Below are 26,676 nucleotides of genomic sequence, written 5' to 3' on the forward strand. Positions count from 1 at the left end.
GCCCAGGCGGAACGATCCTGTTCAGTTACCCATGGCAACGGTAGCTGTTTCTCCGCCTTCCAATCACCAGTGTTCGCTTTACAATTATTTTTGCCTTTTCCTGGCGCCCCGTGATGACGCAATGTTCCCTGATTGGCTCTAGCGTCGGAGGCGGTGGTTCCGGGGGCAGAGAATTTTGCAAGCTGTACACGTGGTAGCTAAAGGCGAGAACCTAGGGAGTTTCAAGTTTCCCAAAGTTGGGAGGTTTGCAGGTAAGTACCTCCCTTCCCTATTTCGAGTGAGTGGGGGCTGCTGCGAGAGAGTCGCGTCGCGTTGCGTCGCGTCTAGATCCTTCTTGGTTGTGTTGCAGTAACTGTGATTGTCCTCCCGCCATGTCTCTTTCATTTTCGGGTTCTCCTGGTGGGTCCTGGCTTCTGTAAATCCAGATTCTCCCAAATCGTGTGGCCTCATCTCATCTCAGAGAGAAGTGTCTCCGTTCAACAGGCGTCTGTTTAAGGGTCAAGTTCCCATGCGGAAGTTTTTCTGGATTGTCCAGGGTGCTTGGGAGGGTTGGACCGATCTCGAACACCTGAGCTAAGCACTCCGCGAAGTCTGGTGCCCCTGGAGATGGCTCATGGAGTGAAGCTAAAGCCGTCGTTATTGACTGAGCCTAGGTGTTCCCGGGAACTGTCCATGCTGGGATATGTAGGTTCATAAGGCAGAGTAGAGATTTAGATTGGCAGCTTTGGGCCCAGTCATTTTGTAGTCGTATGACCTTAGGAAACATGTTTAATAACTCTCGGACCCTCAGTTTACTCAAATGGGAGCAAAAGTACCTAAATCATTAGAGTGTGGTACCCAGTAAAAATCAGTGTATGCAGAGACCTCTACTTGGAAACGTAAACTAGAATTGAGATTTGTGAAAGATCAGGGAAGCTTTGCCCTCAGACTACTGCACCAATCATAGGACCTGCTCTGTAACTTGAGTTTTCATTGGAAGGGTGATGGTTGATTAAATTGTGTTACATCCAAGCTATGCAATATCATAAAGTAGTTAGCTTCAACGGGTAAATTAAGCTCAGTGAATGTCACCAATAACACTATAGCAAAATGGAAAATATGACTGAAAATTATATCTTAACATTACAGTTAGTATGTAAGCATTGCATATATTTATGGACAAGATGAGACTTCTAACAGACTACTAGCCTATTAAAGTACAGGCTCAAAAGGCAGAATTCTATGATTTAAGTGGCTCTGGCATTTCCTAAATGGTGACTTTTTAAGCCTCATTTCATCTGTAAAATGCTCCTAATAGTAGCATCTGTCTTAGAGTGACATGCAGTACATGTTAGTGGAGTTAGCATGTGAGGAACAGTACTTGATACATAGTAAAAACCCAATAAATGTTGCTACTGTTGTTATATCTTTAAGTAGGTTATGCTAATTTTAACTTTTATTATGATTACTGACATATTTGGACTTATTTCTGACATCTTATTCTGTATTTTCTATTTTTGATATGCTTTTTGGTCTCTTTTCCTCTTTCTTGCCTTTAAATATTAACCAATTTTTCTTTATCCTTCCCTGTTTCTCCCCAGTGGGTTTGGGAATTATCCATTGTCAGTAAGTTTTAATGGTTACTTAAAAAATTTAAACACACATACTTAAAGTTTAACATTTTTATTGATCTCTTTCCTCCTCCAAAATAGTGAAAGAATTTTCGAATACTACCTCTGAATAGTCTCATCTTCTGTTACTAGTTTTCAGAGTTTTCAAGTCCATCATTTCTGTATGTCTTTCTTAGTTAGCTCAGTGCACCATATTGCTTAGAAGTCCTTCACACTTTTTAATATGCACATACAGTGTAGAGTGTGTATTTGTGTGTGTATTTATAAATACATATATGCAATTTTTCTTTTGCAAAAAATGTGTTCACCTAAGCTTGCTCTTTTCCCTCAACATATTGAAGTCATCTTCCCATGACAGTCTGTAGAGAATTGATTAAGAAAAATTTTAAAAAACCTTCTTTCATAAGGGAATAGAGGGAGGGGAGAAATATGCGACAGTGGAAGTGTTAAGACAGGTACAGTGCTGCCACAGGTGCAGGGAATCTTGGTTAGCCCTTGTAAAGGCACGACTACTTGTCCTTAAAGTGATTAAGAGTTTTTCCACTAACCATTATTTCCAAATGGCTCTTCTAATGGTTAAGACTTAACCAGGAAGTGAAAGTGTGGATGTTTGTATACCAAGAAAAGCATAACCCCAAAAATCTTAGAAGAGACTTATAGCAAGTGAAAAGGAAAAGGGCCAAATAAAAACCATTTAATACTTTGGAGACTGTTGGTTTGTTTCTTGAGAACTTTGCTTGGAGTAGTAGATTATATCACTCCAAAAACATATTTTAAAACTATGTGTATGTGTATATATATTATATTTACATTACTCCATAATAAAAGCTTTTTGTGTTTGAGCTGTTAGAAAAGAGGTGCAATTATAAAAGTACTAACCACAAATTGATCAGTAATTAAGAAAGGAAAGGTGGGTTCAAAGCTGGACAAGTTGCATGTTATTTTTTAAATATTGATTTCCAGGTAAAATACATTCTCTGATGATTTCCTCAGATTTCTTAATGTTTGCATTCATCCTCACAATACAGAGATTCACCACTAGCAGTTTATCTATTGGAATACTTTTCCGTAAACCCAGTTGTCTGCTTTACCTCGCTTACTTTTTTCTTTGATGCCGTGTCCATTCACTGTTTAGGGTAGGACTCTTAAGAAACCCTAAACTGCAGAATGTGAGTGCATTCCATTAGAGTCCCATACTGTGGAGAAAACCAAGTGGGTTCAGGACACTAAGCTGAGGACTTTGAATTTCATCTTTAAAAGTTTGAAGATTAAACTTTACATCGTATCACAGGAGAAGCCATCTCTACATCTAAGAGCGTGGTGGCTGATGTCCGTTAGAACTAACGCAGACCTGTAATAACCGACCTTGGGTTAAGAATGAAGGAAGATGTTTCTTTGGGGAAAGAGTGGCAAAAGGAGATATGTGTATACAAACATTGTGTTATCTCACTTCAAAGATGTAATCAAAAGCACAGGCCTCCGGGCAGAGACCTGGGTTCTAGACTCTGGTTAATCTCAGCCTCAGAGTCAGTTGTGGAACAGCAGAGGGGATCATCAAGTTCATGACAAGCTCTCAGTGCAGCGTCTCTGGTAGTAATGGTCAGACTTAACTATTCTCAGCATTTCTAAAGTCTAATGGCAATCATTCATTACCTGGGGTGTTAAACAGAGGTTTATTAAAGAGTTGTGGATTGTTTTTATCTGAAATTGAGTTAACTTGACATGGAAAAGCACATTGTCTTATGCTTGTCAGCAGCTTTGTTTGTCAGTCTTATTTATTAATAAACTGGAAAAATGAAAGGATTTGATGAGGAGAAGTAATAAAAATTGATAGCCTTGTAGAGTCTTAAACTTCGTTTTTTCAAACATGCTAGTTTTATCCAATAAAGGCTGTTTCTCCTTTTATATGGTCAACTCATGTGTATACGTTGAAACTCTTGACAAAGCTTAAACACTTAGATGAGACAGAATTTTTGGAGTAAGTGGAGGAACCAGCAAATTCTTCTCTATAGGCCTTTCTGAAAATATGTGGGACAATGAAGTTTCTTACATTTTCGGATGTGTGTGAGTAGTAAGTGCTAAGTTCTTGCAGTATTAGTAACCTTGGTCCAGTAAATTTTCATTAGTTCTTATTTTTGTCTCAAAAACCTATTGTTTGATGTTAGTTGATTCTAATAGAATAATAGGGTTGATTAATTAACCTTAAAGTGAATTTCTCACCTTCATGCTTCCCCCTGCTTCAAGTCTCTAGAACTTATATTGCAAAGTACATTCTTTAACTTTGCTGTAAATGGCTTCAGAGCTCTGTTAGTTTAAAAACTATTTTTATCCCTTGAAATCAGAAGATTATGTGTATTATTTGATAAATCAATAAGAAATATGATTTTGTAAACTAATGACTCTTCTCTTGTATTTTCTGAGTTACATTCTTATTAGCCTGTAAATATATTTAATTTTTTGGTATAAAATTCCTTTTATTTTAACAGTTTTAATATGTGGTAACACAGTTTTATAAAAAGTAGCTTTTTTATTACCCTTTGTTAAAGCATAACTTTTTTCCCTCGAAAGTGGCTTAGTCATGTACAACATTTTGCGACCCCATGGACTGTAGCCCACCAGGCTCCTCTGTCCATGGAATTCTCCAGGCAAGAACACTGGAGTGGGCTGCCATTTCCTTCTCCAGTGCATGAAAGTGAAAAGTGAAAGGGAAGTCGCTCAGTCGGGTCCTACTCTTAGCGACCCCATGGACTGCAGCCTACCAGGCTCCTCCGTCTATGGGATTTTCCAGGCAAGAGTACTGGAGTGGGGTGCCATTGCCTTCTCCAAAGGGAAGCCCCTTAACACTATCTATTTGTGTGGGTTCCAATAAGACTTTTTTTTTTTCTTTTTTTGATGTGGACCATTTCTAAAGTCTTCATTGAATTGATACAATATTCTTGTTTTTTGTTTTTGGGTTTTTTGGCCTCGAAGCATGTGGGATTGTAGCTTCCTGACCGGGGATTGAATCCAAATCATCTTCTTTGGAAGGCGAAATCTTAACCACTGGACTACCAGGGAAATCCCCAGAGTTACTTTTATGTCTGTATTTGTGATAACTTGAAATAATGAATGTTGAGTCATAGAAAATTGACCAGCCTTTCCTGAAATACTCATACTATTTAAAAAAAAAAATTTTTTATTGGAGGGTAATTATTTACAATATTGTGTTAGTTTCTGCCAAACATAATTCATGTTTAACATGAAATCATTTATTGGACCATATAGAAAGTAGTTACTCTTGTTTCTAAATTTCACAAGGATTAATTATTTTATTTCAATATAAGAATTTATGACTCCCAAAAAGGAATATTTGCATTTCTGAATATTTTTTAATTCATGATAGATAGTGCTTATTTATTTGGTAAAACATCTTTTAAACGTTGGTTGACTTTCAGTGTGGCTTAAGAGGATAGGATCTAAGGTTGGAGCCACTCAGAGAGCCATGTTAATTTATCTATTAATAAAACTGCTGCTGCTGCTGCTAAGTCACTTCAGTCGTGTCCGACTCTGTGCGACCCCATGGACGGCAGCCCACCAGGCTCCCCTGTCCCTGGGATTCTCCTGGGCCTTACCTAAATTGCAAAAATTTGAGAGGATATAGCGGTTGCTGTAGAGACACTGGTATTTCAGAATGCTGGATATCCAGTGACATTTTGCAAATGATCTGCCATGCCTGGTTACCAAGTTTTACAGGGCATTTAAAGAATTGGAGCCTGGGATTTGCTTTACTGAATAATAATTAAGACAATCCAACAAAGTAATTGACAATGTTTTCTGATCCCCCCCCTGTATCTGTGGTATTTAGAAAGTATATCTTTTATTTTTAATCAAATATTTTTCCTTTCCAATTGTAAAAGCAACTTTGCTTGTGAATTGCATTGATGCACCACAGTTTCTCACCTCTACTTTTTTAAGAACAAAGTTGGAAAATAATCCCACTTCTCAGAGATAATCTCTGTTTATTTGTTCAATATATATTCTTCCATGAGTGCATGCTCAGTTGTGCCTGACTCTTTGTGACCCCATGGACTACAGCCTGCCATGCTCCTCTGTCCATGGGAGTTTTCAGGCAAGAATACTTGAGTGGGTTGCCATTTCCTTCTCCAGGGGATCTTCCTGACTCAGGGATCAAACTCGAGTCTCCTGAACTTCCTGCATTGGCAGGCAGCTCCTTTACCACTGAGCCACCTGTGAGGCCTATATATTCTTCCATATATTTTAATAAACAGTGGAATGCTGCTTTGGAACCTGTTTCCTTCATTTAATTATGTGTTAGGAAGATTTACTATGTTGCCTAGTATCCTCTCAAATCAGAAAAAGAAAAAATTGATCAAAATAGTATTTCTTAAGCAGTGTGACCTTTCTATATACACATTTTCAAAGCTGAGAGTAAGCCTTGGCTTCAGAGTGTCCTTCCCATGATTAGTCTTTACTTCTGTCCTTCCATTTGTTTGGTTTTCATCAGCTGAGACAAAACTTCCCTGATTGAATTTAAATATGGATGATGTCATCATATTGCTCTGCAACTTTGGGAAAGGTACCTTATTCTCTCTGTCATTTCCCATCCCCCTATTCCTGATATCTAAAAAAATTCTAGACTGGGAAGTATATGAAACATGTTATTTATTTTTCTGTAAGTTGCTTTCTTTCAAAAATGTTTAGCCTTTAGCCGTCATGGAACTTCTGAATGTAATGTTCTTTTCTTATCAGGACTTAGAGGAATCCCTTTGAGATGAAGCTAAATCTTACCAAGGTGGTTAATGGCTGTCGCCTCGGAAAAATAAAAAACCTTGGCAAAACAGGGGACCGCACCATGGACATCCCAGGCTGCCTTCTGTACACCAAGGCTGGCTCTGCCCCCCACCTGACCCATCACACGCTGCATAAAATCCACGGGGTTCCTGCCATGGCTCAGCTTACGCTATCTTCACTGTAAGTATGAGACCTGATCATTCACATGTCAACTTTAGCAGCAGCTTGTTTACCTTACTAAGTTTCAGTAAAGAGAAAGACTTTTTTTGCTTCTGTATACAAAATGTGTAGGCTTTTTATAGTGAAATCAGAAGAGAGATATCAAATGTTATACATCATCTGACCATAACATGGAAGGCACAGGCCAGACCTACATGTTAGAGCTGCTTTGCTTTTCCATACCACCCTCATTGCCGCTGTTCCCCGGGGTGATGGTGCCCATAATGCCCCATAAGGGCTAAACTTGGGACCGCAGGGATGTCTTCATGCTCCAGCCTCAGAGTTTCCTCTGTCTCTGCATGTGTACTTGCCAGTTCTACTCTAGGGTAACAGAACTAATAGAGTTGAGGTCATTTTGTGTCATGTACATACTGACCTTATCCCTAATTGAAAAATCTGCTATTTGATCAAATTACTCTGCAAGATTGTATTAGTAACAGTCATTTTAAAGGAACAAGGGGAAGAAGAAAATCTAGATATTCTGAAGCCCTTGATCTTTGCCAGTTTCTCTTTCTCACAGAGCCACTTGCAAATTAAAGACCTTCACCCTGTCTAATGAACCCAACCTAATGAATGGGGACTCCTGAATATGTTGTACTTGGTGTCTTGAGACTATGCTTACTGTCACGTGGCTCATTTGGCTGAGGAGAAGAGGGCTTCAGTTGTTGCATAGAGTATCTGTAGAATGATTCATTATTATGTTACATATTTTTCTGTTTTCTTATAGGGCAGAACATCATGAAGTCTTGGCAGAATATAAGGAAGGAGTTGGAAAGTTTATAGGTAAAAGTTAATCAAGTTATTTGCATGTGCCTTCTGGTGTATTAATTTGGAGGTTGAAGATACTTTTTGTTTTTTGACTCTTTATGTATACAGTTACTCACTCATGAATATAATAAGCATTTATTGAGCATCTAAGAATAGGCATTGGGGATTCAAAGATGCTGCTGCTGCTAAGTCGCTTTAGTCGTGTCCGACTCTGTGCGACCCCATAGACGGCAGCCCACCAGGCTCCCCTGTCCCTAGGATTCTCCAAGCAAGAACACTGGAGTGGGTTGCCATTTCCTTCTCCAATGCACGAAAGGAAAAGTGAAAGTGAAGTCACTCAGTCGAGTCCGACTCTTAGCGACCCCATGGACTGCAGCCTACCAGGCTCCCCCTTTCATGGGATTGTCCAGGCAAGAGTACTGGAGTGGCTTGCCATTGCCTTCTCCTCAAAGATGAGTAGGAAACAATTAACTGCCCTAATGAAACTCAGAGCCTAGTTGGCATAAAGATAAACAGGTAGTTCTAATAGAGTGTGGTGACTGCATTTGCAGGATCGGGAGTAGGTACATGTATGGTGAGGGCCTAGAGGGAGGAACATACAACCTGCTGTAGAGTCCATGTGAATGGAGGTCAGAATAGAGACCTCGTGGGTCAAGGAGGAATAGGAGTAAGCAAGGTTGGGAGGTGGGGGTAGTGGTGGGAGGTGGGGGTAGTGGTGGTGGTCGACAGGTGTGGGTGACGCTCCAGGAGGAGAGCAGAGACCTAGAGGTGAGGGACTGCGTGGAACACACCTCAGACCCAAAGCAGGCTTGTCATGTTTGAGCCTAAAACATGGCAGAGGATGAAGAGTTTATATTCACCTATATTCTGATATGTTAATATCGTCTTCTGTTCCAGAAATAGAATTTTAAATGCCAGTATATGTGTCCATTTATTTATAGGAAAAGCTTAGCAGTGACAGCCAGAGAACCAACTCTTCACCAAACAGTTTTCTTCTGAAGCTTTTCCTCAGTGTCTGGGACTCACTTAAGTGACTGAAAATCCGTTTCCATTGGTTATTCAGTCTTGCTACTTCTGAGGGAAACTGCATGATGACTTGGTTGTCACAAGGGCCTGTATCTCCATAGAGGAATTTATATAATACCATTTCCCTTGATCTGAGACCAATTTTAATAACTGGCTTTAAAGTATCCAAGCATATAATTAAGTGAAAATAGCTAATATAAGCTTTCTAGAGATAATTGTAATAATTGCAATTGTAGAAAATAAGGTGGAGAATTGCAGAGATTTTTGTTGTTTGCTTTATATTTTTGGTCTTCAGCAAAATCCTGTTTTTTTCCTATGAAAATGTGGCATATAAAATTTAAGTACGTATGAGTTAATAAATATTTTTTTTTTTAATGAATGTCTTAAACCTAAGAAACTGTCATCTTGAGTCAATAAAACTTACTGAAAAGGAGATCCATTTGCAGTGTCCTATAGTTTTTCTATAATTCTGTCCTTAGGGACCCATGATATGGGCTCCATTTATTATTAATAAGGTTACCTGTTGACTGTATAATTTCATCTTTCCAGTAGCAAGTACCCCTTGGATGGTACCTTATTGAGAATGAACTTAATGTTATTTTCTTCAAAGCAAATCAAGTAGGGTCAGCATTTCATTAATCACTTTTCATTGTATCATGCTTCTGGTTATACATTTTCTTTGTAGCAACTCAGTGTCATTAGACATGAACGTTTAATTCTTCTTTTGGATTTGTAGGTTTCAAATAATCTTCATTCATGTTGACAGGCCTCCTATAATTCTAAGGTCGGGTGTGGGCAATTTACTCTGTTTTAGAGTTACTTTATCTGTCCTGCTGGAGAAGGCAATGGCAACCCACTCCAGTACTCTTGCCTGGAAAATCCCATGGACGGAGGAGGCTGATAGGCTGCAGTCCATGGGGTCGCTAAGAGTCGAACACGACTGAGCGACTTCACTTTCACTTTTCACTTTCATGCATTGGAGAAGGCAATGGCAGCCCACTCCAGTGTTCTTGCCTGGAGAATCCCAGGGACGGGGGAGCCTGATGGGCTGCCGTCTATGGGGTCGCACAGAGTTGGACCTGACTGAAGCGACTTAGCAGCAGCAGTATCTGTCCTGATGGATATGAAGCCACATTATGAAGCTGCTGTCAGTTACAGCACTGTGTAATTGCTGATGGAAGTGCTTTTAGGGGTTCTTTTTCTGTTTATACAGGCATGCCAGAATCACTCTTATACTGTTCCCTGCATGATCCAGTCAGCCCTTGCCCAGCTGGATATGTAACAAATAAGGTATGTTCTCAGAAGGTCCTTCAAGGCTGAAGCTTTGTCTCAGGAAGTCAGCCCCTTGGATCCCTCAGATGCAAGGATTCCACTGCCTGGGATGCTGACCCATTCCAGATCCCTTCATGCCTTCTCTTTGTTTGTATGACTATCGTGGGATGGTGTGGTTTGTAGGGCAGCCCACGGATGAGTTAAGGTAAGGAATGTATCCTCAGCTTTTTGACTGTTGCCAAAACTTTGGGAGGAGAGAAAGGTCAAGTACATGCCCCCAAAATAAATTGCTATAATGGTAGAAAAAAATACTCTTTTGGTACCATGCTTTATATGCCGTTTTAACAACCTCAGGAAAAGTAGGGAAAGTTGCTGATGAGTGTTATCACATGTATAACTATATATAGTAGGACTTCAGTATAATACTGCTGTTTAGAACAGAATTTGAAAAATCTGAACCCATAGCCAGAGGTTTTAGCTAGTCAAAAACAGTATCCAAAGGACTTCATTAAAAGTTTTAATTGGAGATACTGCCCCATTGCATTGTCCCAGAGGACAATGTTCTGGAAAGACTTCAGTATATACTGCTGCTTCACAAACAGTTACTTTTTCTTCACCCACTTTATTGATATCAACAACGTCTATTAATCTTACCTAAGATACCTTTTTTAAAATTTGTCTTCCTCTTTACACTTCTTTCTATTTTGCAATTTGAATTCAAAAGAAAATTTTGACCTCGCTTATTCCATTTATAAGGGAGAGCGGATTCATTCAAACAGTGTTATGCAGGATGAAAAAGATTGTATGTGGTCCTCCAATTATGTACATCTATTCTAAGAAGAGAGATGCTGTAGGGGAAGCAGTAACCAAAGGAACATACAGAGATTCTTGTGTACTACGAGATTTATGTCTTTGCATATAATTCTGTATCTAACTATGTCTAATGAGTAAACATGTATTAAACATTCATCATGTGTGAGGCCCAGACTCTGTATGGACCTAACAAAAGCAGAAGATATTAAGAAGAGGTGGCAAGATCTTCACGACCCAGATAATCACGATGGTGTGATCACTCACCTAGAGCCAGACATCCTGAAATATGAAGTCAAGTGGGCCTTAGGAAGCATCACTACAAACAAAACTAGTGGAGGTAATGGAATTCCAGTTGCGCTGTTTCAAATCCTAAAGATGATGCTGTGAAAGTGCTGCACTCAATATGCAAGCAAATTTGGAAAATTCAACAGTGGCCACGGGACCGGTAAAGGTCAGTTTTCATTCCAATCCCAAAGAAAGGCAATGCCAAAGAATGCTCAAACTACCGCACAGTTGCACTCATCTCACATACTAGTAACGTAATGCTCAAAATTCTGCAAGACAGGCTTCAACAATACGTGAACTGTGAATTTCCAGATGTTCAAGTTGGTTTTAGAAAAGGCAGAGGAACCAGAGATCAAATTGCCAACATCCACTGGACCATCGAAAAAGAAGGAGAGTTTCAGAAAAACATCTATTTCTGTTTTATTGACTATGCCAAAGCTTTTGACTGTGTGGATCACAATAAACTGCGGAAAATTCTGAAAGAGATGGGTATACCAGACCACCTGACCTGCCTCCTGAGAAATCTGTAAGCAGGTCAGGAAGCAACAGTTAGAACTGGACATGGAACAACAGACTGGTTCCAAATAGGAAAAGGAGTACATAAAGGCTGTTTATGGTCACCATGCTTATTTAACTTATATGCAGAATACATCATGAAAAACGCTGGGCTGGATGAAGCACAGGCTGGAATCAAGATTTCCTGGAGAAGTATCAATAACCTCAGGTATGCAGATGACACCACCCTTATGGCAGAAAGTGAAGAAAAACTAAAGAGCCTCTTGATGAAAGTGAAAGAGGATAGTGAAAAAGTTGGCTTAAAGCTCAACATTCAGAAAACAAAGATCATGGCATCCAGTCCCATCACTTCATGCCAAATAGATAGGGAAACAGTGTCTGACTTTATTTTGGGGGGCTCCAAAATCACTGCAGATGGTGACTGCAGCCATGAAATTAACAGACACTTACTCCTTGGAAGAAAAGTTATGACCAACCTAGACAGCATATTAAAAAGCAGAGACATTACTTTGCCAACAGAGGTCCATCTAATCAAGGCTATAGTTTTTCCAGTAGTCTTGTATGGATGTGAGAGTTGGACTATAAAGAAACCTGAGCTCTGAAGAATTGATGCTTTTGAACTGTGGTGTTGAAGACTCTTTTGAGAGTCCCTTGAACCGCAAGGAGATCCAACCAGTCCATCCTAAAGGAAATCTGTCCTGAATATTCATTAGAAATACTGATGTTGAAGCTGAAACTCCAATATTTTGGCCACCCGATGGGAAGAACTGACTCATTTGAAAAGACCCTGGTGCTGGGAAAAATTGAAGGCAGGAGGAGAAAGGGATCACAGAGGATGAGATGGTTGGGTGGCATCACTGACTCAGGGGGCATGAGTTTGAGTAAACACTGGGAGTTGGCGATGGACAGGGAGGCCTGGTGTGCTGCAGTCCATGGGGTCGCAAAGAGTCAGACATGACTGAGCTACTGAACTGAACTGAACTGAAACATTTATAATGTGTGAGGCCCAGACTGCGTTTGGGGCACAACCATGATATTAGATACTTGGTTCAGACAAATATACAATGGTGTGATAAAGGCTATCTTTTCTATGAAAGAAATAAATACAAATTGCTGATAGAGCTTACAAGAGTGAGCAATTGATTATGCCTAGTAGAGTTTGGGGAACACAGTAGAGAAGATGGCATCTAAACTCTTATGTCTTGAATAGTATTTTACCAGGCAAAGAAGTAGGGGAAGGCCATCCCAATCAAAAGGAGCAATGTGTTGAAAGAAAAAAATCAGTCTGTGGTATAATCAGAAATAGCATGGGGTGGAAGAGAGAGAAAGACTGGGATTCTGGAAAAGTAGTCACAGAATTCTTGGGCGATAACTGAGCAGTTGGCTTGAATGGACATTGAAGGACACTGTGAGCTCTCAGGTCCTTAGAAAATTTGGAATATGGTATGGGAAACCTCTTTACCCACCACGTCTAGAAGATTGCATTTGCCACCATCTCTCCAGCTGTAAAGAAGAATTGAATTTAGAATTGCTTTAATCATTTTATTATTTTCTTTTTATTTGCACGTTACTCTTGCTAATTCCTCTCACCTTGTTCCATGGCAGTCAGTGTCTGTGTGGGGTGTTGGAGGACGAGTAGAAATGACTGCCTCCAAGTTCATGGCCATTCAGCAGGCCCTTCAGCCAGACTGGTTCCAGTGCATTTCAGATGGAGAGGCAACTTGCAACGAAGCAACTTCCGTAAAAAGAGCCAGAAAATCTGTTGACCGATCGCTTCTCTTCCTGGATAATTGTTTGAAGCTACAGGAAGAGTCAGAGGTAAAGCCGCACCACTCACCTCGCCTTTCTCCTGGGAACTCTAGCTAATTTACATTCCGTGATACCGCCCTTTCTGCCCCTCCTCCTGTTTCTTGCTCTTCACTTCTTGGTCTCTTTTACTCTCCTAATTTTTTTTTTCTTCCCTGAATGTTTTATTGCTCTTTAGGATGTCTTAGGAGAAGGAAATGGCAGCCCACTCCAGTGTTCTTGCTGGAGAATCCCAGGGACAGCGGAGCTTGGTGGGTTGCCATCTATGGGGTTGCAGAGAGTCGGACGCGACTGAAGCGACTTAGCAGCAGTAGCAGCAGCAGGATGTCTTAGGCTCTCTTTTTCATCCCACACTATATGTTCTCTCTGGCAAGCTCCCCTTAGTTTTAATTGCTGAAAATTCTAAAATTGTGTATATGATCAAGATCACTCTCCTTAGCTTCAGAGTTACACAGCCACAGGCCTTTGCTACGTTCTATCACTAGACTATTCCTCTCATGCACCTCAGAGGTAACAAACTCAGTATCTCCTCTCCTCACACCTGCTCTTCCTCTGGCTCTCCTTCAGCACTGTTCTCCCTGTGTGACAGTCCCCAGTTCCTCTGCCCAGAGATTTGAGTCTTTCAAGACCCTTTTTAGTATCCAGTTAATATTCAATTGTTCACTCCACCCTGGCTTCAGTTCCCTACACATGTCTGCAACGTGCCCCTTCTGGCTCTATATCCTGAAGGCATAGTAACCTCATCATCTCATGAGCTGGTGAAGATGAAGCTGTAGTAGTGAATAGGGGGTCTTGATAGCAGAGTTAATAAAGCTGGAAAGGAAGGCATTCATTAGGAGAGAGCAGGGGAGGTGGGAGAATGGGAGACAGCAATCGGAGGAGAGACTTTTAGTGTCTAGTCATTTGTGTAGAGTAATCCTGAGCCACGAGCAGGCCCACTGTGGCAAAGCACATGGAGTTTGAGAAAGATCATTATTTTGAGTTTACTAATAAAAAATGTACTTCGGCTAATCAACTTAATATACATGAAATAATTAGAGGAAGCTTACTTGTCATTCTGATAGAACTCTTAGTATCTGAGTAAGGGTTCAGCGTGGGGACATTGCTGCGGCTCTGAATTGTTAGCTCTGCTAACAGTTATTTGCTAGTGATTGTTTTCGGCCGGTAATTATCCTTGTAGGATGAGTAATGTTTGGATGAGTAGAAAGGAGGACAGGGAGTGTGACAGAGTGTGATTATTAGAAAGGCCTCAAATCCCTCTTGTGTATTGTCAGCCACACCATTTCACATTGTTCTTGTGGGTTGGGCAAATGCCTGGGTCCCTCCCTGTCCCCCTTATGCTGTTGTCTTGACAGGATTATTGATAGTGCCCCCTTTTAAGTGTGTTCCATTTTAGACAATACGGTTATACTTTTTATTTACTTATTTATTTGGCTGCATCGGGTCTTAGTTGTGGCACGCGGGCTCTTTGGTTGTGGTGCGTGGGCTTTCTAATTGTGGTGTGCCGGCTTAGTTGCCTGGCAGCAAATGGGGTCTTACTTTCCTGGCCAGGGATTGAACCTGGGTCTCCTGCATTGCAGGGTGGATTCTTAACCACTGGACTACCAGGCAAGTCCCTGGTGGTTACACTTCTTATACCCATGAAAACGAGTTCCTAGATGGGGCTGTGCCAGTCACGTAAAGGAACAGGCCTGTGTAACTGTCTGCTTTGTATGTCTGCAAGCATCTTTTCCTCTCCCTGTGATTTCTTCCTCTTATCCATTGAATCCTCTTATTCTGAATGCCCTTAAGTATCGAGGCTCCTCAAGATTCTGTCGTCAGCTTTTCTTCCTTCTGTGTGTATTCCCGAGGCCAGGGATGGTAAATGGGTTTCATCTCAAGGTGCTCAGAGCTGTGCACGGTGCGTCAGGGTGAGGAGAGTCTCCTGGCTGTGTCTAGCATGGCAGCAGGCGAGGGAGTGGCAGGCCTGTACCAAGCACCTCCTGCTGTCTAGCCTGGGCCGTCGCACCAGTATATACATTGCCCTGACTTTTATTCTGTATCTTCAGTGGCTGATACCTCAAACTCAGAGTGCACAAAACAGAATAATCATCTTCCCTCACCCTCCACTGGTGTCCTAGGATTCCCTGTCTTGGCTCTTCTCATCATCTCCCTGGACATCTGAAATAGGAGCCAGGAGTCGTCCTATTTTTGTCTGCGTCCTCTCCCCAGGAAACTAATCAGTCAGGTTGTGTTGAGTTGTTGATTGTTCTTCCTGACGAGGTTGCAGATCCTCTGTCTCCTTTTCACTCCATCACTACTGCCTCAGTCCAGATCCTCTTCGTCTTCGCCAGTGATTCAAGTCATCTCTACTCCATCCTTTAACCACAGTCATGCTCAGTTCACTCTCCGCCCAGCAGCTGAAGTCTTCTTTCCGGAGGAATAGTCTGATTATGTTCCTCCTGCTTAAACCAAGAAGCAGGAGGAACATAGCCTTTTAGCCTCTTTATAGCCTTCCAGGCTCCCTTCCCACCACTTCCTCTATCGAAGAGCCACTGTTGATTGGTATTTTTCCTTGTAAACCTTATTTTTTATAGTTACATACACATAATTATTACATATATGCATGACTCTGGTTTTTATTACATGAATATGATCATCTTTTCAGGAATTTGCTTGTTTTTATTTAACAATGTCTTGAAATTATTTTCCTGTTAGTGTATATATTACTATACGTTCTGCTTTCTTTTTAAAACAGCTGTGTAGGAAGCCATGCTATGAACATATTATACTTTACTTAAGCCTCTACTCTATTGATGGATGTTTAGCCTGATTCCAGTTTTTCATTATTCTACACATCTTTGTTTCATATGCACCAAAAATAAACTTTGGTGCATATGAATAAATATATTTGTAGGTGATATTCTTAGAAGTGGAATTTTAGAATGTATAAAGATAAAAGTATTGACATTTTGGTAGATATTGTATGCTTGCCCTAGCATAAGGCAAGGTGAACTAATTTTTATTCTCTGTAGTTGTAAGGGTATGTAAGTGCCGTTTCTCTAACCCTTTTTCCTCCACTGTGTTGATTTTTATCTTTAGACTTTTCTGTCAGTGTGATGGGCAAAAAATGGTATGTAATTATTTCCAGGTTTCATTTCCTTGTGAGGTTTAGTAAGCTCTCCGGATGTGTTTTTCTGAAGTTCATATTCACATATTTGCCTAGATGTCTGTAGGGTTGTCCTTTGCTTAGAGGATTTATTGGAGCTTTGTCCATGGTGTAGACATTTATCTATCCCTCCAAAGAGTACGTTCCCCTTTACTTTTGTTGATAGTATATTTCATTAAGGATTTTTTTTTTTAATGTTTCTGTGCTCAATTATGTCTGCCTTTTCCTTTTCCTTCCAAAGCTTTATCTTGCTTTGGAAGGCCTACCTTATCCCAAGAGTATAAAAATACTAAATCTGTCTTTCTAATACTTGTATAACTATATTTTTTATGCTTAGATCTTTAGGGCCATCTGGAATTTATGTTTGAGAATGGTGTACAGTACTGATTTTTGTTTTATCTCTTTCCAAATGGACAATCAGTTGTCCCAGCGAAACCCAGTGTCACAGTTCCTAATGTTATTTATAACTAAGAGATTTTTTTTTCCCCCAAACTTTAAACTTTTTGTTTTGTATTGGGGTATAGCTAATTAACAATGTTGTGATAGTTTCAGATGAACAGCAAAGGGACTCAGCCATACATGTATATGCATCCATTCTCTCCCAAACCCCACTCCCACTGAGGCTGGCACATAACATTGAGCAGAGTTCTCGTTGGTTATCCATTTTAAATATAGCAGTGTGTATGTGACCTTTCCAAAGTCCCTAACTATCCCTTGCCCTGGCAACTGTAAGTTTGTTTTCTAAGTCTGCGAGTCCTAAGAGATTTAGAAGTAGCCTAGAGTAGACCAGGAGAACCATTTCTACAAATGAAAGCTGTTGCTTTTGTTCTTTTCCTCTTGTATCTTCCTGGTGTGTGTTTAAGCTAAAGCATGACTGCCTATGTTGATTGTCTCAGTTTCTCTTCAGTCTTTTCTTTCTTCATTGAATGGCTTTCAGATTGTGTTCTTTGGAACCCTAAAGGTTCTCAGGAAGGAGAGTGTGCTATTCCCCTGCATGCTTCAGCTGAGATCTCGTCTCTTCAGGGGGCTTCCGGTAGCTAATGCTCATTTAAACAGAGGTCTCCACTACTGAAAACAGTTAAAAATGTTCAATCCTTTCTCACCTCAGGTCCTCCAGAAAAGCTCGATCATTGGAGTGATCGAAGGTGGAGACGTGACAGAGGAGAGGCTGAGGTCGGCTCGAGAAACAGCCAAGCGGCCTGTTGGCGGTTTCCTTCTGGATGGCTTTCAGGGGAATCCAGCAACCCTGGAGACTAGACTACACTTGCTGTCATCAGTCACTGCGGAGCTGCCCGAGGACAAACCAAGGCTAGTGTTCAGGAGGATGCAGGCCAAGCCTGGTGGGCTGCAGAATGTGTAGTGTAGTATGCAGTCTCTACATGGGCATGTCTTTTGATGTTTTGATTATGTTCTTTCTGGGCTGAGTCTGCTTGGGGGTGTTTCCATCAAGGCCATCTTGCCTTTGATTTTAGAATGTAGGCCAGAGGACAGTGCCATGTGAGTTAGTTTATTTGATTCTTGTAAGTGAGGGCAAGTGTTATATTATTCCCCCTCATTCTTGTGCCAAATATAAATAATATTCTTTATTCATTATAACCTGGGGACAGGTAGAAAGTCACATGGAACTCTGGCTTTAATCACAGAAAGCTGAGGATAGATCTGGGATCTCCAGTGGAATGAAGACGGATTCTATCAATAAGGACCTTTAAGAGGTTCTTAGATTTGAGGCAGGTAGTGAGGAGGAGTATTTTTTGAAATCAGGGGAACTGGCAGCCTGAGTGGGGCTGGCTGTTTCCATCCATCACAGGATTCACTATGTGCTAGAGAGAAGAGTGATCTGCAGGATTTTAAGGCAAAAAAATCCGTAAGTTTCTGCGTACAGCTGATGTCTTACCAGACTATCCACATTTTTTTCTTTCTTTTTTTTTAAAGACTGTAGTCTTTTATCCCAGTTGGTATGAATATTCATGCTTTTTTTCCTGCAGATACATTAAGAAGTTTGATTATGGGGTAATGCTTATACCCCTCGGGCTGATGAGTAATATTATGTGTGCTGTTTTTAGTCACTCAGTTGTGTCGATTCTTTGCGATGCTATAGACTGTAGCCCGCCACGCTCCTCTGTCCATGGGATTCTGCAGGCAAGAATACTGGAATGGGTTGCCATGCCCTCCTCCAGGGGATCTTCCCAACCCAGGGACTGAACCCAGGTCTCCTGCATTGCAGGCAGATTCTTTACCTGTAATGGTCTGAGCCACCTGGGATACCCTGAGTGATATATATATGTATGTAATTTTACTACTTTTTAAAAAGAGTCCAGGTATAGCTTGCAGTTAAGTATATGGATTTTAGGCATGCCTTGATGAATTTTTATTCCTGTATATGCTTGTAAACACCAGCCAGAACAAGATATTTCCAGCACCCCAGCCAGCATTCTCCCCACCCTCGCCCCAGTTTTATCCTAGCCCTCTGTGTTCATTGCTTTCCCTCCTGTGCTTATTTCATTCGGGTGCAGATGACAATTCAGCACTAGTATTTCTAGTCATTTTCTGGACTTCTTTTGAATTAAATGCTCACAGATGTCTGTTACTGGATTTGAAAGCTGGGATTGTTTTTCTTTCTCTAAGTGTGTAGAAATGCCAGCTTCAGTTGGAGAGGAGTTCTAAAAACATGACATTACTTGAAGGAAACTGTAGTCAGAAAAACCAGCATATATTTAAGGGTTCTGGTTGTTTAATATTACATAAGCCTTTTTTTGGACTTCTTTTAGAAATCAGGGAGTCTATAAGCTTTTCTCTGCCAGTTTATAAAAGGGACTATGAGTAGAAAAACAAACATAAAAAATAGCAGCCAGCCAGCCCTGATCTATTGCATCTCCCCATCTTGTTTTAGTGGAAAAACCTAGTTGAATATTATTAACATTCTCAGAATGCATTACCTATTGCCTCTAGAAATACCATCTCATTCCACCATGCAGACATTTTGTTAATGGAGAAAATATAAAGAAGCATAAAGAAAGCTAACTAGATTCTTGGATCCTGTGGGCAGAGTTGAAATTCCGAGAGTAAGAATTGCTTTGTAAATGGAGCTATGAAGAATACAGTAGGTAAAAATGTCTTTCTTGAGCCAACAATGAAAAAGAATTATAAGCAAAGTACAGTTAAAACATGGAAGAGTATTTGAAGGGGAAATAAAGCACACAGCTTTGCACTAAAAAAAAAAAAAATCATATGCAGTGGATAGAAAGGCTACAGAGTTCAGTCCAAGACTCTGGAGATTGTTTCAGAAGAGATGAGGGGGAAAGAAAACTAACCCTTATTAGCGTCTCTTTGGAGTCAGAAACTACACTCTGCTTTTTCAAGTACATCATTCATCCTCACAGCCAGTCTATGAGATGTGTATTCTTGCTTTTGTTTTTAAAATGGGAAAACCAAAACTCAGAGAGGTTAAGAAACCTTCCCAAAGTAACACAGCAAGTAAATAAATGGCAGAGCTGGGATTCCAGTCCAGGTTTCTGCCGCCAAAGCTCTGTAGTCTCCGCCACGCCTCTTTATCTGCTGCCTGTCATGCTAACCATGATTTTCATTATTATTACTGTTAATGCCCTCTGGAAAGACTCTGATTTCATTCCTGGCATTGTCCTCATGTCACTGTACATATTATTTTCACAGGCTCATCTGTGGTGTTAGCCGGCCAGATGAGGTGCTCGAGTGTATTGAAAGAGGAGTGGACTTATTTGAGAGTTTTTTCCCTTATCAAGTGACAGAGCGGGGATGCGCCCTGACTTTCAGCTTTGATTACCAGCCGAATCCTGAAGAGACATGTAGGTCTTTTGAAGTTAATCTCTGTGTCACCCTTAAATTCTTTCTATTTCCTATCAGCTTTTGGCTTGAGTCACAAACCAGAAATATGTGCATACTGTGAAGCAGCCTTTTATAAAACTACGTCTTTGTTTCTTATCTGTACGCCCTGGCATGTTGGCATACAGAACCAGGCACTTAATACTACACACATAGCTCATCAATATTCGGAAGTGATTTTTGTAGGGAGCAGAACCAAGAAAAACAAAACCTCTTCTATTAACAGCCAGAAAAAAAAGAACATTCAGAGTGAATGAATAGTGATGAAAATCTAAGAAAAGAAAACCTTTGAACTGCTTGGTAAAAGTTAATTCGTTTTTTCACAAAGGAGTTCTTGTCTATTTTTTTGCAAACCTCATGCTAAAATACAGGGAGTCTCACCCCCTCTGATCTTAGTGTTACTTTGCCTTTTTTTTCATACTGAGATGTGAAAGCTGTTTTCCTCTGCTAATGTTCCCTTTGAAGCACTGCCATTTGCTTTTATTGTTTAGTTATTCAGAAGTCAAGAAAATCAGTTTCAGATCCTAATGTTTAGCTGGCAATGGAAAAGGAACCGGGAGACAGACTTTGGGTTGGGGTCCCTCGAAGTGTCTCTGCAGTGTTTCAGGAGCGTGTTGTGGGCCCGTTTGCCCTCTGGCCTTCGGAGTGTGCTTCCCTTTCCCGCCTGCTGCTCCCCTTAAATTTGAGTAGGGTCAGAGACTTTTATTCCCCACAGTCATGAAAATTTCATTCAGGATTTGTTACACTTCCATAACACAACTTAAGCATTAATCTAAATGGAATTACTTCTGGAAACAAAATCAATCAAGTTGATCAAATTCTTAAGCAGAGGAGGCCAGGTTTACTATCTTTTAGACAGACTATAACATATGTATATAGATACTGCTGCTGCTAAGTCATTTCAGTCGTGTCCGACTCTGTGCGACCCCATAGACGGCAGCCCACCAGGCTCCCCCTTCCCTGGGATTCTCCAGGCAAGAATACTGGAGTAGGTTGCCATTGCCTTCTCCAATGCATGAAAGTGAAAAGTGAAAGTGAAGTTGCTCAGTCGTGTCTGACCCTCAGCGACCCCATGGACTGCAGCCTTCCAGGCTCCTCCATCCATGGGATTTTCCAGGCAAGAGTACTGGAGTGGGGTGCCATTGCCTTCTCTGGTATATAGATAGGTGTGCCGTAAACACTTTATAAATGTTCCTGGCTTCATTTACAAGTGAAATTATTTCTGCCAGCACATAGGTGATTGTTAGTCAATCTGCACTGTGAATATGCAAAGCTCTACAGAGAACCTGGTATTGAGTTCTCTGGAACAAACCAGTTCCTTTTGGGCCAGAGAAAGCCAGATTTCTTCATGATTGGAAAAACTGAGTTCAAACATTTTAATTAAAGTATTATTATGAATCATATTTGTGTATGTGCATAGTAAATTGGAGCTTTTTGCCAATTTCAAAGTGAAAATTCCACAAGAATTAGTTGCCTGATGTAGGCAGCAATTTCCCCAGTGACAAGGACTTTTCAAAAGCCAGGGTTTTATTAGGGTTTTCCACGTCAGCATGCCAGTAATGGCAGCAAAATTAGAATAGCCATGGGCTCAGTGCTCAGGTTACATCGCTTTTTCCTTTCACCTGGGCGAATTTACCTTCCTGCGACCATCTGCCCATTTTCCTTGGGCCTAGCATTGTTATTACTTGTTCCCAGAAATACTTCTCTACTTGCACTCTGGCTGGCTCTTTGCATAGTAACTAGTGTTTCTGTTGCAATTCCAGCAATGTTCTTACTTAAAGCAAAGAGTTCAAGGGCACAACTCAAATTCCCATTTAATTCTGGATTAACTGAGTTCCCTGGAGGGCCAGAGTCTCCATACAGAATACATAAATTAAAACCATATTCTACTTTTAATCTGTAATATAGGCAGTTACAAATCCCAATGAATTTGCATGTACATTATGATAAGACATGACCCCAACACACAGGCACACACACATTTATTCTTTCCCTCCCCCTCTTGTCTTAAACACACACACATACACACACCCAGCTGGTTTTTAAAAAATCATTCCTTGAGAGTAAGATTATAAGATATATACTTGTAGCCATGTTTTACTAGACATAGTTGAATCCCCAGGTTTTGATACTATGGATTACAGGTCAGTGCTCACCTTGTTACATGTTCCTTTTTTTAATGTGTGTGCATTTCCTTAAGATAAGTTCTAAGGAGTGGAATTACAGGGTCAAAGGACCTGAAATAGTAACTAAAACAAAAATTCTACCAGTGGCCCTCTTTACCTGACCTTCATTCAAGACTTCTTATTGGTTTGCCCTCAGTATTACAACAAAATGGAACACAGGAAGAAATAAAATATGTGGATCAAACAAAGAAAAGTAAAACAACCAGTTGCAACCAAGAAATGACATCATTTGAAATTAATCTGAAGGAAAAAAAGTAAGGATTGTTTTTTTTAAATTTGATTTCTGTCTTTTTAATTTCAGTCTGTTTTAAAAGTTTTATGTAACTGTTCCCTTCTCAGTTTATGAGTTCATAAAATATTTATAGTTGGACATTGTTTGGGCCTTCTCAAATTCAGTGCTAGCAGAACTCTTTTTTTTTCTGTAGATGAATTTGTGTACTTTGTCTTGTCAGAAAACTGAGGCTTCATAACTAATGTTTTAGAAGAGCTGTCAGGAGGATTAGACCAAATCCACTGTTTGGTATTTCTTATGATTACTTTAAATAATGACAGTGTAAAATAAGAATTCAAGATAAAATACAACAAGATTTTTAAATTTTAAGGGATTTAAGCCATCTTGGTTATATACAAATTATAAATCTTAAATAAAGTATTTGCCTCTATAAAGACTAAACTAAGATATCTTGTAACTTTGTATTTGGCCAAAAGTGGAAATAATCAGTGAACAAGTAAGTGGTTTTTCTGGAACTTGGTATACTTGTTTTAATGCTGGGGTATTTTTGGTCTTATGTAAAGGGACATTTTAGGGACTCGGACTTATTTATTACTATCTAGTAACAGTACACGGAGAAGGCAATGGCACCCCACTCCAGTACTCTTGCCTGGAAAAGCCCATGGATGGAGGAGCCTGGAAGGCTGCAGTCCATGGGGTCGCTGAGGGTCGGGCACGACTGAGCAACTTCACTTTCACTTTTCACTTTCATGCATTGGAGAAGGAAATGGCAACCCACTCCAGTGTTCTTTCCTGGAGAATCCCAGGGTTGGCAGAGCCTGGTGGGCTGCCATCTATGGGGTCACACAGAGTCCGACACGACTGAAGTGACTTAGCAGCAGCAGCAGCAGTAACAGTACAAACTTGAAAATTTATGAAAGAATACGAAATTCTTAGTTCTTCTTTCTGTAGCGATTTCTTGATTGTAGGTCTGAAATGCTGATGCTTACCATATTTGACTTATTGAAAAATAGCCAAAGAGATTCATTTCTGTTTTTAAAAAGCTAGGGTGATATAAATGGTTACTACTAAAATCCCCTTTACATTGTGGAAGTCATTGGAAACTGCCATATTTATCAGCAATAGATTTGAAGCTTTGGAGATTTGGCATTCAGATTGTGGTTCTGCTCATGACTGTGTGACTTTGGTCAAGTCGTTTAACTTCTTTTTCATAGCTGATAAAAGATAGTGCATATAGTGCTTAGCATGTGCCTGTCTGTGTCCTTTACTATATTAACTCATCTAATTCTTGTAACAGCTCTATAAGGTAAGCACTAATAAGGCATTGTTATTCCCTGATTACATTTCGGATGAGAAAACAGACCTGGGGGAGGTTAAGTGACTTTCCAGAGTTGAGTTGTGAACCAGGAAACAAGCCCGGTCATTGTAGCTCCAGGGCCTTCCCTTTTAGCCCCATTGGCCAGTCTTCATTGGTAAAGTGACAGAAAAAATGTCTGTCTCCACGGGTGGTTGCAGAGATTAAATGGGACAGAACATATAGAAGTTTTTTGTAAACTGCAAAAAGCTCTGCAAGTAAAAGGTCATACCGTCTCTTCTAATCTTATAGTTCTGATGGCAAGTGGGAGAAGAGTGTCGTTCGTCAGAACCGTGTCTCCTCACATTTTTGTGTGCCTTTACGGTGTGACTAACCGTGCTCAGCAGGAGGCAGCGAGCATGTGACTCTGCTGCTGCTCCTTGGTAAGCCTTGGTCTAGGAGGCTGTATCCATCAGAGCCGGACTTCTGAATCTCCTGGCCCGCTGTGCTCTCCATTACCTTTTGACTACATTGCCCTCTTCAGCAGGTGCCTGGCACTACGTTTGCTAGTTGTGTTACTGACTGTTGGTTATGTGCCAGCAGAATAGGTGGTCTGGGTTGTCAGTTTCTTGTGGAACATCATTGTAACTTCCTTCCTCAGGTACCAGGAGGACTTCAGTCCTCTGGTGAGAGGGTGTTCCTGTTACTGCTGTAAGAACCACACTCGTGCATACATCCACCATCTGCTGGTGACCAACGAGCTGTTGGCTGGCGTCCTGCTTATGATGCACAACTTTGAACACTACTTTGGATTTTTCCACTCCATCCGGGAAGCACTGAAAAGTGACAGACTGGCTCAGTTGAAAGACCTCATCTGCCGACAAGCCTCCTGAGACGTGGCACCCAGTCTGACTCTTCACATCAAGCCTGCACCACGGTTGTGATGTGGGAAGAAGAGAGCCAGAAGTGATCGAAACTTTAAACTTTAGTCACTTATATTTGAGAATGAAGTCTGCTTAAAGTAGGAACATCTGTACTGAGCTCTGCCCACATAAGGCTAAAGAGACTTCTTAAAACTGAAATGACCTAGATTGATCAGAAGAAATTGAAACATGACCTTTCATATTTCTACACTCTTTTAGTCAATAGAGATTTGTTTAGTCAAAGATAAAAGCTTTAGATATAAGAGGACAGCCTTGAAGTGGGGATGATGAGAATCTGAGGGTTCACTGCGTTGGATTGGAACTTGAAGGGAGATGATTGGTCATAAGTCGTATGACTTCTGTGGACATGTGCCTGCTGACCAAGAGGAATCTAGCTGATTCAAGAGTTTTCTTCATTTTTATCCTAATATTCTCAGGGGCCTCTTTTGGATTCTTCTGCCTCCCAAGCTGTCCTGGCAGTCCAGTCAACCAGAAATGACTCTTGTGACTTCACCAGGCTCACATCTCCATGGAATGTGGAGCTCTCACGTTGCTCCAATGACCAGTTGGTGCAGGGCACACTCTTCATTTGACCATATGGTCTTTCTGTGACTTTCCTCCCTAAAGTCACCACACTTGCCTGTGTGGAGCTGAAAGTTTGCATTGCAGCTTTCATCTGGTCATACAGATCCACTGTGGTCTGCCTTTCAGGCTCATTCATAGTCGAGCCACATGATGACTGAAGTTCCATCACTTAGGGAGATTCAGTCACTGTGTGTTCACTTGGACGGAGCCCTGGCCTGGCTGTTAGGGGATTGGGTTTCACTTACTCAGCTGTAACACTTGGGTATATATCACTTAACCTCCCCATTCCTGTTTCCTTCTGAATAATGGGGACAGGTGTAGTGAAGAGTACTAGATGAATCTCTAGATGAATCTAAGATTCCATCCAGCTCTTAATATTTGGGGAACAAGAAGTTTTAGATTAGAACCATAGCTTTACATGTATCCTTGTTTATTGATCACTATTGGCTTGATTTGAAATACAGTGGTATCAGGAGTCAGGCAACAGTGGAGATATTTGAGAGCCTAAAAAGAGGTTTGGCCCATGGATTTTGAAGTGGTTGGTAAATTGGCATCAGCAGGTCCTGAGGCTAGGAAGGCCTTCCCTGATCACGTCTCATTCTATGAATTTTTTTCTGCTCTTGTCAAAGGAATGACATTCATGTTGATGGTATGACAGGTGATTTTTATTTATAAGTGCTTTTCTATATTTGTCAAGTTTCCTGTAAAAATACACATACGTGTGTGTTTCACACATAGTTTTTATAAAACAACAGAACAAAAAAGATGCCTTTGTTTTGTTTGTAAAGGTATAAAATATTTGTTTTATATTTTTATGCTGTATTTTCCTCTTTGTTCATTTTAGTGGGCATTACTGAACATTGTTTTTAATTATTATGTGGTTACTATATTTTTATATGTTGAGCGCCCATCTCTATGGTCTTCTTTTATTAGTGGTTTAAGAATGTACGTGAATTCCAAAGTTCATGAATTTCAGAATTCATAGATCCCCCTGTAACCTCTCTTCCAATGAATGGCAAGGGTACTTACAAAAGACAGAATTTCTATTCTCAAGAATCTTCTTGTTATGAAATATATTGGATTGGACTTGTTCATATGTTTATATTCCTGTTCAATGTCAAGCCCGTTGTTGGAGAAGTATTAATAAATATCCTAGAATCCATATAAAATTTATGAGCTTTATTTGTGTTCAAAGCACTGAAAATTCTGCCCAACTTTGTCCATTTCTCTGGATCTTTTTCTTATTAGCACATTTGAAAGAATATTTCTTTCCTTTAAACTGATTAAAGTCAATAACCAATAAACATTTTTAATTAAAAAAATATCTGGTTTCCTATAAATAGT

The 26,676-nt window shown here is 40.4% G+C and overlaps 1 protein-coding gene across 2 annotated transcripts; it reads left to right on the forward strand.

Moving 5' to 3' along the window:
* The first annotated feature begins 116 nt into the window (after positions 1 to 116).
* On the forward strand, positions 117 to 26,676 carry QTRT2 (queuine tRNA-ribosyltransferase accessory subunit 2). 2 transcript variants are annotated; one of them, XM_005906309.3, is made up of 9 exons: positions 117 to 251; positions 6,360 to 6,581; positions 7,348 to 7,403; positions 9,628 to 9,704; positions 12,906 to 13,118; positions 17,363 to 17,562; positions 19,924 to 20,075; positions 22,435 to 22,552; positions 24,486 to 26,676. In XM_005906309.3, exons 2-9 carry the CDS (start codon positions 6,382 to 6,384, stop codon positions 24,715 to 24,717), a joined length of 1,248 nt encoding a protein of 415 aa, XP_005906371.1. In that variant the 5' UTR covers positions 117 to 251; positions 6,360 to 6,381; the 3' UTR covers positions 24,718 to 26,676. The 2 variants fall into 2 exon arrangements, with proteins under 2 accessions (XP_005906371.1, XP_070225690.1); XM_070369589.1 differs by lacking the exon at positions 24,486 to 26,676 and adding an exon at positions 24,137 to 24,448.

This window comes from Bos mutus, chromosome 1 (assembly GCF_027580195.1).
Source record: "Bos mutus isolate GX-2022 chromosome 1, NWIPB_WYAK_1.1, whole genome shotgun sequence".
Classification (NCBI taxonomy): domain Eukaryota; kingdom Metazoa; phylum Chordata; class Mammalia; order Artiodactyla; family Bovidae; genus Bos; species Bos mutus.

What these genes read in the sequence shown, in the direction of transcription:
- QTRT2 (XM_005906309.3), top strand. Translation starts at nt 6,382, where the DNA reads ATGAAGCTAAATCTTACCAAGGTGGTTAATGGCTGTCGCCTCGGAAAA. An exon ending in AGGAGTTGGAAAGTTTATAG is followed by an intron (nt 7,404 to 9,627) that starts GTAAAAGTTAAT and finishes CTGTTTATACAG; the next exon opens with GCATGCCAGAATCACTCTTA. An exon ending in AGCTACAGGAAGAGTCAGAG is followed by an intron (nt 13,119 to 17,362) that starts GTAAAGCCGCAC and finishes TTCTCACCTCAG; the next exon opens with GTCCTCCAGAAAAGCTCGAT.